The 15401-nt window shown below is 39.3% G+C and overlaps 1 protein-coding gene across 1 annotated transcript; it reads right to left on the reverse strand.

The window, feature by feature from the left end:
• Positions 1–13518: 13518 nt before the first annotated feature.
• On the reverse strand, positions 13519–14655 carry LOC118629864 (28S ribosomal protein S31, mitochondrial-like). Its single transcript, XM_036261535.1, has one exon. It carries the CDS (start codon positions 14653–14655, stop codon positions 13519–13521), a length of 1137 nt encoding a protein of 378 aa, XP_036117428.1.
• Positions 14656–15401: the final 746 nt, after the last annotated feature.

Consider the following 15401-nt stretch of genomic DNA (forward strand, 5'->3'; position numbering starts at 1 on the left):
CCCAGCCTCTCCCACCCCCCATTCCCTTCCTTCTAACATTCAGATCTTTTTTCTATCTATCTATCTATCTATCTATCTATCTATCTATCTATCTATCTATCTATCATCTATCTATCTATCTAGCATCTATCATTTACCTATCTTCCTACTCTCCATTCATCTATCCATGTTTCTCTTTGTAAATCTAGATCATTGACTCTCAGACCTGAACATTAGAATCGCCAGGTAAGGCTTTAAAATCTACTGATGCTTGGACCCCATCTCAGGCCAGTTGAAATGTAAACTTTTAGTGTGGACCTGGGCATCTGTCTAGTTTTTAAGTTCTCCTAGGTGATTCTGATGCATAGTGAAGGTTAAGAATCACTCACCTAAATTAACCTTTCTGATATTTAACCTTCTACAGAAACTTATCTCAGTCTGGTCCTCAGTTGGTCTAGTTTTTACATAAATGGCCGTTTGCTACGCATATGCTGTATAATCTGACTTTTAACAAAATGTATAAACAACTTTTATGTACTTAAATATTTTTCAAGAGCATCATTTTAAAGTCTGTGTAGTATTCTATCAACATGTATATGTTACATTTTATTTATTTATTTATTTATTATTTATTTTTCTATCCTCACCCAAGGACATTTTTCCATTTTTTGTTCAGATAGAGTGGGAGGGAGAAAGAGAGAAAATGAGAGAGAATGAGAGAGAAACATCGACGTGAAAGGGACACATCGAGTGGTTGCCACCCACACGACCCAAGCAGGGCTGGGGAAAAACTGCAACCGAGGTACGTGCCCTTAGCGAGAACTGAACCCGGGTCTCTCTGGACCGCAGGCCGACACTCTAACCGCTGAGCCAAACTGGCCAGGGCGTGTTACATTTATTTAATTGGTCTCCTGTTGGGATTTTGATTAGGATTGTATTGAATCTATAAATAATTTAGGGGAATTTTATGTATATTATAAATATATAATTTAACTTAAAATTTTGAATTACAAAGACAAAGACAACTCATATAATGTACCCTCAGGTGCCCATTGTCCAGCTCCAACATCTATCATCAGTTCTGTTCACTTCTGTCCCATCCATATCCCCATCTTCTTCTACTATCATATTATTTTGAAAAAATCCCAGATATCATGTAAATTCACCTGTGTTTCTGTATATATCTCTGAAAGATAACAAAACTCAATGCTATTGTTGTACAAAAAAAAATAACACTAATTCCTTAGTATCAAGGGCAACTCAATGGCTTGTTAAAAGTGAAGGTTCAGATTTCCAGTCATCTCATAAATATTATGTTATTTTTACATTTTATTTGGGATTAACATTTTTTAAAATTGCGGTAAGAAACCTTGGGATTGATTTTGATTGGTTCTTTTTTTAAAAAATTTAATTAATTAATTTATTTTTGTTACAGATATTTCTCCTTTTTCCCGCACTGCTACCCCCCTCCCTCACCCTCTCCGTCCTGTCCCCAGATTTGTGGTCCATGTCCATTGATTGGTTCTTAAGTCTCATTTAATATATACATTTTCTTCCATCTTTCATTTTTTTCTTTGAATTTTTTTGTTACAGAAACTGGGTTGTTGGTCTTGTAAAGTTTTCCATATTTTGGATTATTATTATTATTATTATTTTTTATCATCCTCACCCGAGGACATTTTTCCATTCTTTGTTCAGATAGAGTGGGAGGGAGAGAGAGGAACAGAGAGAGAGAGAAACATCGATGTGAAAGGGACACATCGAGTGGTCGCCACCCGCACAACCAACCAGGGCCGGGGACAAACTGCAACCGAGGTACATGCCCTTAGCGGGAACCGAACCCGGGTCTCTCCGGACCGCAGGCCGATGCTCTAACCGCTGAGCCAAACCGGCCAGGGCTCCATATTTTGGATTATAGTTGATGGTGTAGTTTACCATGTTTATCTATTTTCTGTATTTCCAATATATTGATGACTAGGGCTGAAAGTTTATGAATGTTTCATTTATCATTTTAACTTAGTTTTTCCTTAGTGTCGATCAATAAAGTTTTTAAATTTTTCTCCATAAAAGTCATACACATCTTATTAAAATTATTTCTTATGCTTTTTCTTTTGGGGGGGATAAAACTTGAAATGTTAGCTGTCCCCCCACCAGTTTGATTGAGATATAAATGACATATAACATTGTGTACATTTAAGGTGTACAACGTGATAATTGGATACATGTATATATTGCAAAAAGTTTACCATAATAAAGTTAGTTAACACATTTTTCACATCAAATAATTACCATTTTTTGTTGTGATGGTGGTGAGAACATTAACCATACACTCTCTTAGCAACTTTTAAGTATATAATACAGTATTATCAACTATAGTTACCATTGAGGAATTTTAGATTCCCAGAACTTATTCATTTATAGCTGGAAGTTTGTACTCCTGATCAACATTTTCTCATTTCCCTCATCCCCTATCCCCTGATAACCCCACCAGTCTACTCTCTGCTTCTATGAGACTGGCTTTCTTAGATTCTACATGTAAGTGAGATCCTACAGTATTTGTCTTTCTCTGTTTAATTTAAGAAATGTTGGTGTTCTTAAATTGTCTTAAATTTGCTACTTGTTTGTTGCTGATGGGTACAAATAAAAATATAAAAAATTTTTTTTTTACATTGACTTTGTATCTAGCAGCTGGTTAAACTCTCTTAAAAATTAATAATTTAGCCCTTGCCGGTTTGGCTCAGCCTTTGGAGTGTTGGCCTGCGGTACAGAGAGACCCGGTTCGGTTCCCGCTAAGGGCATGTACCTCGGTTGCAGTTTGTCCCCGGCTCTGGTTGGTCGTGCGGGTGGCAGCCACTCGATGTGTCCCTTCACATCGATGTTTCTCTCTCTCTCTCTTCCTCTCTCTCCCTCCCGCTCTGTCTGAACAAAAAATGCAAAAATGTCCTCGGGTGAGGATAAAAAAAAAAAAAAAAAATTAATAATTTATCCTAAACATCTTTGGATTTTCAATATAGATAATGAGTAATGACACTTTTGCTACTTCCTTTTAAATACACACACACACACACACACATTTAAAAAAAATTTTTTCTTTATTAGTTTCAATACAATGATGAGTGGAAGTGATGATACCGGGCATCCTTGGTTTGATCTCTGTCTTAAAAGAATGCTTTAGCTATTGTGAATAGTACTGCTATGAACATAGGGGTACATATATTCTTTCTGATTGGTATTTTGGGATTCTTAGGATATATTCCTAAGAGTCAGAAGATGAGTGGATAAAAAAGCTGTGCTACATATACACAATAGAATACTATGTAGCTGTAAAAAGAAGGATCTATTATCCTTGAAGACATCATGGAGGGACCTGGAGAGTATTATGCTAAGCGAAATAAGCCAATCAGAGAAAGAGACAAGTATCATATGATCTCACTTATATGTGGAATCTAATGAACAAAATAAACTGATGAATAAAATAGAAACAGAGGCATGGAAACATGGAACAGACTGACAGACCTCAGAGAGAAAGGGGGAGAAGAGGTGGGAAGAGATTAACCAAAGAATTTACATGCAAATATGCATTGCCCATGGACACAGACTTTAGAGAGGTGAAGGCCTGGGGTGGGATGGGAACCGGGACGAGGGGAGCAGTGGAAGAAAAAAAGGGGAGACATCTGTAATACTCTCAACAATAAAGATTTTTTTAAAAGAATGCTTTAATGTCTCACAATTAAATATAATATTATGCTGTAGTTTTTTGTTTGTTTGTTTTTACACTTATCAGGTTAAGAAGTTTCCCTCTATACCTAGATTTTTGAAAAAAATTTTCCCCATAAATTGTATGTTAATTTTTCAAATGCCTTTTCTTCATCTGTTGAAATAACTACATTCTTTAATCTGTTAATGTTAATCTGATTTTTTAAATGTTAAATAGCCTTGCATGTTGAGGATAAACCTTAACTAGAACATAATATTTAACATTATTATATATTGCTGGGGTTGGTTTGCTAATATTTTGTTTGGAAGTTTTGTATCTATCTGATCTATAAAGTTGGTTTGAATTATCCTTCTTTTAAGGTTATTTTCAAGATTTTACATCGAATTATGGTATAATCATAAAGTAACGGGGGAATAGTTCCTTATTTTTTATTAGAATTATTTTTTTCTTAAAGATTTCACAATTTGCTATTCAAATCTTTTGGGCTTGTTGTTTTCTTTATAGAAATATTTTCAACACTTAATTCAATGTATTTGATCATAGGACTACTCAGTTTTGTTTCTTCTTCTTTTTATTATTATTATTATTATTATTATTATTATTATTTTATCCTCACCCGAGGATATTTTTCCATTTTTTGCACAGATAGAGAGGGAGGGAGAGAGAGGAAGGGGGAGAGAGAGAGAAACATCGACGTGAAGGGACACTTCGAGTGGCTGCCACCCGCACGACCAACCAGGGCCGGGGACAAACTGCAACCGAAGTACGTGCCCTTAGCGGGAACCGAACCCGGGTCTCTCCGGACCGCAGGCCGACGCTCTAACCGCTGAGCCAAACCAGCCAGGGCTTATGTTTCTTCTTAAGTCATTAAAAAATTAATAGACTTTATTTTTTGTAGCAGTTTTTAGGTTCACAGAAAAATTGAATGGAAAGTACAGAGAATTCCTACACATTCCCTGCCCTATTACCCTCAGCTTCCCCCATTATCTACATCCCTCTAGCCAGAGTGGTACATTTGTTACAATTGATGAACCAAGATTTTTTAATTTATTTTTTTATCCTCACCCGAGGATATTTTTCCATTTTTTGTACAGATAGAGTGGGAGGGAGAGAGAGGAAGGGAGAGAGAGTGAGAAACATCGACGTGAAGGGACACATTGAGTGGCTGCCACCCGCACGGCCAACCAGGGCTGGGGACAAATTGCAACCGAAGTACGTGCCCTTAGCGGGAACCGAACCCGGGTCTCTCTGGACCGCAGGCTGACGCTCTAACCGCTGAGCCAAACCGGCCAGGGCTGATGAACCAAGATTGATCCATCATTATCAACCAACTCCATAGTTTACATTAGGGAGCACTCTTTGTGTTTATATTCTGTGGGTTTTGCCACATGTGTAAGGGTATGTATTCATCATTACAGTATACAGAATAGTTTCTCTAAAAATCCCCTGTGCTCCACTTATTCATCATACCTTTCTCCCTGCAAGCCCCTGGCAACTACCTTTTTACTGACACTGATCTTTTTATTTATTTATTTATTTATTTATTTTTATTTATTGATTTTAGAGAGAGAGGAAGGGAGAGGGAGAGGGAGAGAGATATAGAAACATCAATAAGGCCCTGGCTGGTTTCGCTCAGTGGTTAGAGCGTCAGCCTGCGGACCAGAGAGTCCCGGGGTTTGGTTCCCGGTAAGGGCAGGTACCTCGGTTGCAGTTTGTCCCTGGCCCTGGTTGGGGTTGTGTGGGTGGTAACCACTCGATGTGTCTCTCTCACATCGATGTTTTTCTCTCTCTCTTCCTCCCTCTCTCCCTCCCACTCTATCTGAAGATAAATGCAAAAATGTCCTCAGGTGAGGATAAAAAAAAAAAAAAGAAAGAAACATCGATGTGAAAGAACATCAATTGGCCACCTCCTGCATGCCCCGCACTGGGGATTTGGCCCACAATCTGGGCATGTGCCTTGACTGGGAATTGAACTGGCGACCTCTTGGTGCATGGGTGGATGTTCAACCACTGAGCCACACCGGCAGGGCAACACTGATCTTTTTATTGTTGCCATAGTTTTGCCTTTTCCAGAATGTCATCTAGTTGGAGTCATACAGTAATGGAGTCTTTCCAGATTGTCTATCTTCACTTAAGAATTTAAGGTTCCTCCATGTCTTTTCATGGTGTGGTGGCTTATCTTTTATTTTTAAAGCACTGAATAATATTTTATTGCATAGAGGTACCGTGATTTATTTATCCATTCACCTACTAAAGGACATCTTGGTTGCTTTCAAGTTTTGGCAATTATGAATAAAATTGCTGTAAACTGTGTGCAGGTTTTTATGTGGATGTAAGTTTTTAACTCATTTGGGTAAATACCAAGGAGCATGATTGCTGGGTCATATGGTAAAAGTATGTTTAGTTTTGTAAGAAACTATCTAACTATCTTATAAAGTGGCTGTATCGTTTTGCATTTCCATCAGCAATGAATGAGAATTCCTGTTTCTCCATGTCCTTGCTAGTGTTTGGTGTTTTCAGGGTTTCGAATTTTCACCATTCTAATAGATGTGTAGTAATATCTCACTGTGTTTGTAATGTGCCATTCCCTAACGATGTATGATGTCACTGGCCCTCTGTATTTCTTTTCTTGGTGTGGTGTCTATTCAGATTTCTTGCCTATTTAAAATATTGAATTGTTTTCTTATTGTTGAGTTTTTAAAGTTCTTTGTATATTTTAGATAACAGTCCTTTATCAGATATGTCTTTTGCAAATATTTTCTCCTAGCATGTGGCTTATCTTCTCATTCTTTTGACAGTGTCTTTCACAGAGCTGAAGTTTTTAATTTTAATGAAGTGCATCCAATTTATCAGTTTTTTCTTTCATAGATCATGTCTCGATATTTTATCTAAAAAGTCCTTGTCAAACCCAAGGTCATCTTGATTTTCTTCTGTGTTATCTCCTAAAAGTTTCATAACTTTGCATTTTATATTTAGGTCTGTGATCTATTTTGAGTTAACTTTTGTGAAGGGTATAAGTTCTCTCTCTTTCTCTCTGTCTCTACATGTGGATGTCCAGTTGTTTCAGCATCATTTGTTCAAAAGACTTTTTTCTCCATTAAATTGTCTTAGCTCCTTTCCCAAAGATCATTCCACTATTTGTATGAATCTATTTCTGGGCTCTCTATTCTATTCCATTGATCTGTTTGGTCTTTTGTTTCTTTGTTGATTTGTTTTGTTTTGTCAATACCACATTATCTTGATTACTGTAGCTTTATGGTGTTTCTTGAAGTTGAATAGGGTCAGTCCTCTGATTTTTTTCTCCTTCAATATTCTGTTGGCAATTCTGGTTCTTTTGCCTCTTCATATTTACTTTAAAATTAATTTGTCATTATCTACAAAATAAATTGCTGGGATTTTGATTGAGATTGTGTTGAATCTATAGATCAAGTTGAGAAGAACTGATGTGTTAACAATATTGAGCATTTCTAACCATGAACATGGACTGTCTCTCCATTTATTTAGTTCTTTTTGATTTCTTTCATCAGAATTTTGTATCTTTTCTTACATAAATCTTGTACATACTTTGTTAGATTTATACCTAATATTTCTTTTTCTTTTATTTTTTGGTGCTAATGTAAATTGTATTTTAATTTCAAATTCCAGTTGTCCATTGCTGGTATGTAGGAAAACAATGGACTTTTGTTTAACCTTGTATCCTGCAACTTTGCCATAATTGCTTATCAGTCCAAGGAGTTTTTGTTTAATATGTTTTTATTGATTTTCTAGAGAGAGAGGAAGTGAGAGGGAGAGAGAGATAGAAACATGGATGAAAGGAAAACATCAGTTGGCTGCCTCTTGCATGCCCCCCACCAGGGATCAAGCCTACAACCAGGGCATGTGCCCTGACTAGGAACTGAACTGAAGACCTCTTGGTGCATGGGACAATGCTCAATCCACCAAGCCACACTGGCTGGGCTTGAGGAGGTTTTTTTTTTCTTCTTTTTCTTGGTTGTTGTTTTTGATCAACTCTTTGGGATTTTTACATAGACAGTCATGTCATCTGTGAACTAAGATGGTTTTATTTCTTCCTTTCCAAACTGTGTAACTTTATTTTCTTGTCTTATTGCATTAGCTGGAACTTTCTGTTATTGATTTTGTAAGTTTAATTCTATTGTGGTCTGAGAGCATATATGGTATGATTTTTGCTCATTAAAAATTTTAAAGATGTGTTTAATTGGCCCAACATGTGGTCTATCATGGTAATTGTTCCATATGAACTTAAGAAGAATATGTATTCTGCTATTGTTGGGTGAAACCTTCTATAAATACTTAGTTATCTTTATAGTCATATGTTCATATTTTCAAGACCCTTATTTTTCATTACATAATTATACTGATAATTCTAATAGCTTAAGTCTGCAGTTACTGTGGTTCTGATCAGTCATTTTTTAAAAATGTGTTATATTTCTGACTGTGAGATATTAATTTTTATTAGAATTTTATCTTTGGAAATTTCTTGGGATTTATATCCTCTCCTTTATTTCTTTTAACAAGTAGAGCTACTCTTCCAGATTCTCTGTTTTCTTCCTATGTGAAAGCCAACTGGGTCTTATGTAAAGTTATAATATCACAACATTTTTACTTTCAAAACTCTATATATTACTTTATTATCTTTCACACTTCTCTTATAGATAGAAGTTTGAAGTCAGATTGAAGTTCGTTCTTTTGTGTTAACATTTTCTGTCTGGAGAGTTTTCTCTTTTTGCTACTTACGGTTCTGCTTTCCAGAATATATTTAAATGGAGCCTCATTCATTGATTTTGTACAGGAAATGATAAAGCCCTTTAATTTCTACATAGGTCATTTTTATCTCTAGAAACTTCTGTCTTTATGGCTTTTATTATAGCTTGTTTCATTTATTCTTTTTTTTTATCCTCACCCGAGGACATTTTTTGATATTTTGTTCAGATAGAGTGGGAGGGAGGGGGGGAGAGAGAGAGAGAGAGAGAGAGAGACAGACAGACATCGACGTGAAAGGGACACATTGAGTAGTTGCCACCTGCACAACCCAACCAGGGCCGGGGACAGACTGCAGCTGAGGTACGTGCCCTTAGCAGGAACCGAACCCAGGTCTCTGGGGACCGCAGGTCGACGCTCTAACCACTGAGCCAAACTGGCCAAGGCTCATTTATTCTTATCTCTTAAGAACACCAAAGAAGTGTTACGGAAGAGGAGCTTGGAGTGGTTGGAAGAACTTGAATCTTGAAGGAAATTTGCAGCAGATTAAACATGTGCTTGAGCTAGAACAAGGGGGCAAGGACAGGGAATGGGCAAGATTCAGCATGCCCTTTTTTCCAAACATCCCTCTGGCTTTTCTTTTACCTGGTCCTGACCTACCTCACCTCTCTCTCTTACCTTTCATGGGGTGATTTCTCATATGCCTCCAGGGAAGCTGTCTCCTTCCTGTAACCAGTGATTGAGTTGTCTGTTTTCTGGACTAGACTAGAATCTCCCCGATGCCAGGAATGGGTGTGCGTGACCACTGCATCACCACTTACTGCAGTGCCTGACCCAACAAAGGTGCTGAGTGAATGTCTACTAAATGGACAGATAATTGAATGAATGAAAATGAATGGAGGTCATTTGTCGATCACCTTGAATGAGGATTTGTTTGAAGATCAGCAGCCAAGTTATTTTTTAAAATAGTTTTTCTATATTGATTTTAGAAAGAGAGGAGGAGAGAGATATAGAAACATTGATGAGAGAGAACATCGATTGGCTGCCTCTTGCATGCCCCTCACTGGGGATTGGGCCCATAACCTGGGCATGTGTGCTGACCGGGAATCGAACCAGCGACCTCTTGGTGCATGGGTCGACGCTCAACCACTGAGCCACACTGGCAGAGCAGCAGCCAAATTATTTAAAAACCCATCCCACAGAGAGCTAGGGAAATGAATTGAGGATGACAGGCAAAATGGCTTCTAAAAATACCAGAGCCTCAGGATCTTCTTCTTCACACCTGGCTTGGCCAGTTTTGTTTATTCAGAATTTACTTATTTCCATGTAAATCACGTTCCCTGATATCAACCTGGCTTTGACTCTATGTCTTCCTGTCTTTTGGATTAAACAAAATACTATGGTCAGTGAGTTCCTGGATTGAACATCCTGCTGTTAATTAAGAGAAGCCATTTACTAGCGCCTCCTGTGTCCAGGAGTACACTGAGTGCCTGGCATCTGGCATATAATTAAGTCCTCACTGGTCAGTGCTGTTTCCCCCATTTTCTAGGTGAGGACACAAATCCAGAGAGGTTAACTCATTCCTGGTCACCCTTGTAATAAGCAGTGAAGTTGGGATTTGATCCCTTTGTATTCCAATTCTTGTCTCCCCAACTCACAAAGTGGTTCCACATCCATCATCTAAATGGCTTCCTGAAGGCACTCTGTGAGGGAAGACAGCAGGGCTCCCTGATTCTGCCTTACATGTGTGGAAGGTGAGAGAGTTGATGGCAAATTTAGGATTTTGGCCTGGTCCAGCAGACCCCTGGGCTCAGCCATTGCCAGTAATGTGACTGGGTGATGCTTCCCCTTTCCAAGTCTCAGGGTCCTCATCTGCAAAATGAGGAGAAGGGTTTTCTTTTCCTCCCCTGACACCAAAAACATTGTGTCTCTTCTAACACCGCTTTTACAACTAGGCGTCCTACAATTAATTCAATTCAGTTCTAACAATGACCCCGCAGGACTGCACTAACTCAGATGCCAGTTGCAAACAGTGAGTGGGTCCCCCTATTATACCTACACTTTTGCCTGACTTGGTTACAAAGTCAGGGGTTCGCACACCCCACTCCTCTCTTAGGTTTAGTAATTTGCTAGAACAACTCACAAAATTCCAGAGAATGCTATACTTAACACATAATAAACACATAAGGTACACAAATATATAATACACACATACGTAAATACATATATCAATACATAAAATACATATAAGTACATAATAAATTTACAGTTTATTATGAAGGATATAAATAAACAGCCAGATGAGGAGGTACATAGGGTCCTGAGTAGAGTTAGAATTTGTCATAGAATTAGAATTTGTTACCCTCCCAGCACCTTGATGTGTTTATTATAACTCAGAAGATCTCCTAATCCATTATTAAGGAGTTTTTAATGGAGATTTCAATACATGTGATTGATTCAATCATTGGCCATTGGTGACTGAACTTAATCTCCAGCCTGTCACCTGCTTGCAGGTATGGGAACGGGGAGGGGGGGGGGGAGAGGGAGGTAGTGCTGGAAGTTTTAACCCTCTAATCTGCCTGTTCTTTCTGGTAACCCTACCCTGAAGCTATTTGGGGTCTGAAAAAGTGACCTGGTTAGTGTAACCTCAGGTATGGTTGAAAAGAGCTTGGTCTGAATAACAAAAGATACCCCTATCAAACCCAACACTCAGGAAATTCCAAAGGTTTTAGGAACTCTGCGTAGGAACTGGAGACAAAAATAGGTTTTTAAAAATATTTGATAAAGCCCTGGAAGGTTTTTCTCAGAAGTTAGAGCGTCGCCTGTAGACTGAAGGGTCTTGGGTTCAATTCCTGGTCAAGGGCACGTACCTGGGTTTTGGGTTTGATCTCCAGCCCCCAGTGGGGGTCCTGCAGGAGGCAACCAATTAAGGTGTCTGTCTCACAATGTCTCTCTCTCTCTCCCTCTCTCCCTTCCACTCTATCTAAAAAGCAATGGAAAAATATCCTTGGGTGAGAATTTAAAAAATATATTTTTTTAAATAAATATCTCTCTTTCCCCTCCTACCCCCAGCCTCTGTTAATATGAGTTCTACTTTTGTTTTATTTGTTAGCTTCTATGTTTAAGTGAGATTATACGATATTTGTCTTTCTATGTCTAACATGTCATTTAGCAGATTCTTCAGATTTATGTATATATAATTTTCTTTACCCATTTCTCTGTGGATCGACACTCGACCACAGAGCCACAACAGCCGGGCGAGACAAAATAAGTTTTAAGTCAAAAGGTTGCAAGAGAAAAAGAACGACAATATATATTGATAAAAATTCAATCCATCCATAAGCACTGAATTATGTAACAATTATAAACATCTACACACCTGAAAGTAGAGTTCCAAAATCTGTGAAGAAAAAATTGACAGACTTGGAGGGAGAGTTCTACAATAAAAGTTGGAGACTAGTTGGGCCCTCGCAGTGTAGCTCATTTGGTTAGAGCATTGTCCCCTATGCCAAGCTTGCAGGTTCAATCCCTGGTCAGGGCACGTACAGGAATCAACCAATGAATGCATAAGTAAATGGAACAACAAATTAATGTTTCTCTCTCTCTCTCCCATTAATAAAAAAAAAATTTGGAGACTAGTTATATTTGGAATGTTGTTCTTCTCCAACTAGTTTAGGCAATTAAGGGCTGAAGGAGAGTTAATTGCTGAGCAATGAGTCACCATGGCTTTCAGAGTCAGGATGAGGGGCAAATAAGGGCAAATTTGGAGTAAGTGGATGGGATACGGAAGCACAGCTTTGAGGTTGAGGGCATGACAGTTCAGCTGGTGGACAGTCACAGGTTTAAAAATAAATTGCTAACCCTGGCCGGTTTGGCTCAGTGGTTAGAGCGTCAGCCTGTGGACCAAAAAGTCATGGGTTTGATTCTGCTCAAGGGCACGTACCTCAGTTTCGGTTTGGTCCCTGACTCTGGTTGGGATCTTGCGGGAAGCAACCAATCAATGGTCTCTCTCACATTGATGTTTCTCTCTCTTCCTCCCTCCCTCCCACTCTATCTGAAGATAAATAGAAAAATATCCTCAGGTGAGGATTAAAAAATAAAATAAATTGCTATATTCACATCATTGACAGCAGGCATGGGGACCAGCACCTCGGCCACAGCAGCTTGGGGGTTGACTACAGTTTCTTTGGTATGTAGCTGCCTTAACGTTGGAAGAGCCCCTGGTCATTGTGTGAGACTTTTCAGCCCCTTAGTGAGCATCTACTATATTCTGGGCACTGGTAAGGTGCCAGGGATAGGGAATAAATGAGGTAAGGAATAAAATACTGACACATGCCACAACATGGATGCACCTCCAGAAAAATTATGCTAAGTGAAAGAAGCCAGACACAATGGACCACATTTTATATGAGTTCATTTATATGAAATGACCAGAAAAAGCAAATCTATAGAAACAGAAGGCAGATGAATAGTTGTCTGGGGCTTGGAATGGAAATGGGGAGCAATGGGCATGAGAGATCTTAGTGAGGTGATGGAAATGTTCTAAAACTGGACTATGGTGATGGTTGTACAGCTCTGTAAATTTGTTATAAAGCATTGAACTGTACACTTAAAATAGGTGAATTTTGTGGTGTATACATTATACTTCGATAAAGCTTTAAAAAAAATCATGAGGTTTGTGCCTCTTCATTAGGAAGGTGGACCTTCCTCAGGAAGAGGAACTTGCAGGACACACATTTGACCTTGAGGTAGAGACAGCATGATTCAGACACAGTGTTAGGTACTTGAGGGAGGTGTGTGGTCGACTCATTTTCACTCTGGGAAACACATACTATACACACTGAATGTTCTATACCACCCCCACAAAGGATGAGGTATAGAACATCATGGAGGTGGACTGGAATTCCTTTGATGTGTAGCTGCCAGGAGGGGACCACCAGGATTCTGCCAGTGTCTGCTCTGATTGGTCTGTGCTATCCTGGTGTTGTTGTTTTTTTTTTTTTTCTCCTAGTAAAATTATTTTATTTAGTTATAATATCAATCTCCAACAGCTTAAAATACAAATTTCCATGGTCTTCAATTGAACTGTATGTCACTTTCTTTTAGAATGTCCTTTTTTTTTTTTTATTAAAATAATTTTTAAACCACTCAATGTGTTCCACTTTCTGTTTAACACTCAGATATGGGTTTTTGGAAAGGCCACAGGTTACCAGCTCCATGAAGTGGCGAATTGGTCCTTGTTTTGGAAAATCTTCCAGGTATTTATCCAGAAATATATGCTCCTGAAATTCTGAACCATCATCATCAAAACCTATTTCATTGTTAATTGGGAACTCCCACAGTTTCCCCTCTTTCGTCCACTGGATCATCTCTTCAAAACCATTCTGACAGGACAGTTCATTTACTGCAGCTAACTGCTTAGCAAATTCCACATCCCAAAGTGAAGGTGCTGTTTCTGTTTCAGGTGCCTCATCAGTAGCTGCCTTAGGATCAAAAATATGAAGTCTCTTCCCCTTGAATACATTTTTGCTAAAACTTTTTCTAAGATCAGCGGTCTTCTCCTGGCCAACATAATTGTCAGATTCTTCATCAAACTGAATCTGATGAACTGGTCTTGTACTAACTCTAGCTGTGGCAGATTTGGCAACTTTCAAATCTGATATTATGTTACTGAAACTAATTTTAGGTCTCTCTCCCTCTTTCTGCACCCTTGAGGCTGCCTCGTGCTGCTGGAGCTGCCTGAGCAGCTCTGACTTGGTTGTCTGCTTGTCAAAAGGGAGAGAATCTGCAACAGCAGATGTAGCAGCCACCAACTCAGGACTCAGGGACTCACTTTTCTTCAGGGCATCATCTGTAGCTTTTTGAAGCCTGCCAATTGTAGACTCCGAACTTTTAAGTGATCTGTTGGGTGGCTTTGTGGTTTTTACATTTACTGTGCTTAATTCAACTTTCATGTCCTTAATGATATTTAACAAGTCTCTTTTCGAATTCTCCTTTATACTGTCTTGGCTCTCTGTCTGCTTGGAAATCTCATGGGTTGGAATGGACTCCCCATCTTTTTTGCAATAGAGCACGTCATTAGTGCCAAAATATCTTTGGATATTATTTTTTGTTCTGACCGGTCCAAGCAGAGCACCGAGCAGCACAATCGCAGCCGCAGCCGCCTCTGGGCCGCCAGGGCCCAAAGGGAGGCGGGAAAGGGGGTGAAGTGGTAGGATCGCCAAGACTCTAGAAAACATGGCCCTGAAACAAACTGAACTCCCTGGTGCTTTTTTGATAGTCAGCTACCGGTGGGAGCATCAGCCCACCCCACCTAGTCTCAGAACACTGAGGGCTAGAGTGGGAAAGGGCTGTGACCCTGGTTCAGACAGCAACTGGGTGGATTTAAACCCAGGTCGCCAGCACCCCACACTCCTGCCTCTTCCCAACAGGCCTGTCTGTGCTCCTGCATAGCAGGCTCTTGAGGACAAGGCTGAGAGGCCCTGGGCTGATTCAGAGATACGGTCTTTCTCTTCTTAGATGGTAGAAATCTGGACTGGAGGCCCAGCTCCGACACAGGGGGAAAATCATGTTCCCTCTCTTAGGGACCAAGAGTCTGCAAAATGGGAGCGTAGGACAAGATGAGCTCTCCTGAATGTTGATCTTTTCTGAATAAAGACTTTATTCTAGGAGCTTGATAGTTCCAACCTGCCCAGGAGTCTGGGATATCCCAGTCGCTGGGCCAGGTCCGGGAGATGAGTCACAGGGAAGGAGAAGATAGTTCTATTACCGAGGGGGCCACCCACTGGGGCTTTATTAATCCAGCATAATAGTAAAGTAATTGCTTCCATTTATCCAATGCCTAGTATGAACCAGACACTGTGGTAGGTTCTTCCCAGACTTTATCCCACTTAATCCTCAAAATAGTACTTGAAAAGGTAGGTGGTATTATTTGTATTTTACAAAAGAAGAAACTGAGGCTCAAAGAGGTGGGTGACCTAACATG

The sequence above is a fragment of the Molossus molossus genome, unplaced genomic scaffold, assembly GCF_014108415.1.
Source record: "Molossus molossus isolate mMolMol1 unplaced genomic scaffold, mMolMol1.p scaffold_m16_p_14, whole genome shotgun sequence".
Lineage (NCBI taxonomy): Eukaryota > Metazoa > Chordata > Mammalia > Chiroptera > Molossidae > Molossus > Molossus molossus.

Bases quoted from the DNA above. Each gene is read 5' to 3' on its own strand.
- LOC118629864 (XM_036261535.1), bottom strand. From the start codon at position 14,655: ATGTTTTCTAGAGTCTTGGCGATCCTACCACTTCACCCCCTTTCCCGC.